The 1,699-nt window shown below is 37.0% G+C and overlaps 1 protein-coding gene across 1 annotated transcript in view; it reads left to right on the top strand.

Annotated features, from left to right (window-relative positions):
* Positions 1–1,699, top strand: part of LOC106532277 (cadherin-2) — a gene marked incomplete at its 5' end in the record, with an annotated part of 22,676 nt that overhangs the window by 6,296 nt on the left and 14,681 nt on the right. Inside the window, 1 exon segment of the mRNA XM_014028300.1 lies at positions 480–713. Coding sequence (XP_013883754.1) covers positions 480–713 — 234 coding nt within the window.

Genomic DNA, 1,699 nt, shown 5'->3' with positions numbered 1-1,699 from the left:
TGTATAGTGACCATGGTGTAGTGTTCTGTATAGTGACCATGGTGTAGTGTTCTGTATAGTGACCATGGTGTAGTGTTCTGTATAGTGACGATGGTGTAGAGTTCTGTATAGTGACCATGGTGTAGTGTTCTATATAGTGACCATGGTATAGTGAGTGCAGTAGTCAGTAGCTTTAGTCTTTTTCAACACAACCCTATTTTACTTGACCTGCTTAGCTTTTTGTAAGCAATAATGTCCAGCGTGTTAAATTAATTAAGTTTATTAATTTCTTTAAAAACAACAACATAAATTCAACAAACAACAAAAATACAAATCATAAATTAAATGAAAGGTAGCAGAAGAATAAAAAATCTTGTTATATCTGCCCCTTATTCTCAAATAAATGAATTCAGTCAAAAATAATCGTCAGTTTACAAAAAAATATATGACTAAAGAATAAGTCATGACTATGTAAAGTTCTTGAACTCTGTCCTCTTTAGGTGATTACGCCCAGCTTCGGCTGCGAATCGGCTCCCTGCCCAGCGGCATCTATAAGATTCCCATCACCATCACGGACTCTGGAAACGTGCCCTTGTCCAACACGTCCGTGCTGAGTGTCAAGGTGTGCCAATGTGACCACCATGGAGACTGTGTGGACATGGAGAGGATCATGGCTGCTGGTCTGGGCACTGGAGCCATCATTGCCATCCTGATCTGTATTATCCTACTGCTAGGTGAGACCCTGTTTGTCACACGTACACACTAACTGACACCCCAAGCTTTAAGTGCAGTCAAACAAAACCCAAAAGACATCAGGAAGACACTGTGAGCTACTGTGCTGGTTTGCAGGTTATTATCACTGTATGCATTTTTTTACAATAACACTAAATTTTTCTCAAAGTTTCGGGAAAATGAAAGAAAGGTTTGCCTCGATGAATCATCAGCAGTCTAAGGAGGTGATGTAGTTTATTTACAGGCTTTAATGAGCTCCACTGAAAGAGGTGATAGCTGCGCTCCTGAAGAAGGGAGCAATAATAACCATACCTCAGAGGCACAGAGCCACTTTAATCCACCTTCCTCATTTCCAAACCACTGTCTGTACATTGCAACTGTTCTTCTCTTCTGTACAAAGTGATTCTGCAGTCATTTACAGATCTGACTGTGGCCAGACACAATCTGTTCATAAAAGGAAATGTCCACATGAGACCTGATAACATGTACTGTAACTAGAGTGAGAACTGTGGGGTAAGATAACTGTCAGAATCATTGTATGTGTAAGAGTCTAAATTACATAAATTTGTTACAACTTTGCCACATTACAAGTATGAATCAAATTTACAAGTACAAATCAAATTTACAAGTATGAATCAAATTTACAAGTATGAATCAAATTTACAAGTATGAATCAAATTTACAAGTACGCATCAAATTTACAAGTACGAATCAAATTTACAAGTATGAATCAAATTTACAAGTATGAATCAAATTTACAAGTACAATTTGTATGTGAAAATACAAGTTTTTAAGTTACAAATATAAGTTAAAAAGTTACAACTTTGCCACATTACAAGTACAAATCAAATTTACAAGTACAATTCTTTTACCTGTCAAAATAACAGACATTATGCATGGAAACAGTAACTAAGCCAGATCACTAGGGGGGATAGGACCACTGCCTCATTTGGGACCAGACAAACTCTTTATAAATACAACAATTTGC

This window comes from Austrofundulus limnaeus, unplaced genomic scaffold (assembly GCF_001266775.1).
Source record: "Austrofundulus limnaeus strain Quisiro unplaced genomic scaffold, Austrofundulus_limnaeus-1.0 Scaffold742, whole genome shotgun sequence".
In the NCBI taxonomy this organism is placed as follows: domain Eukaryota; kingdom Metazoa; phylum Chordata; class Actinopteri; order Cyprinodontiformes; family Rivulidae; genus Austrofundulus; species Austrofundulus limnaeus.
This window is presented reverse-complemented; position numbering and strand designations above follow the sequence as displayed.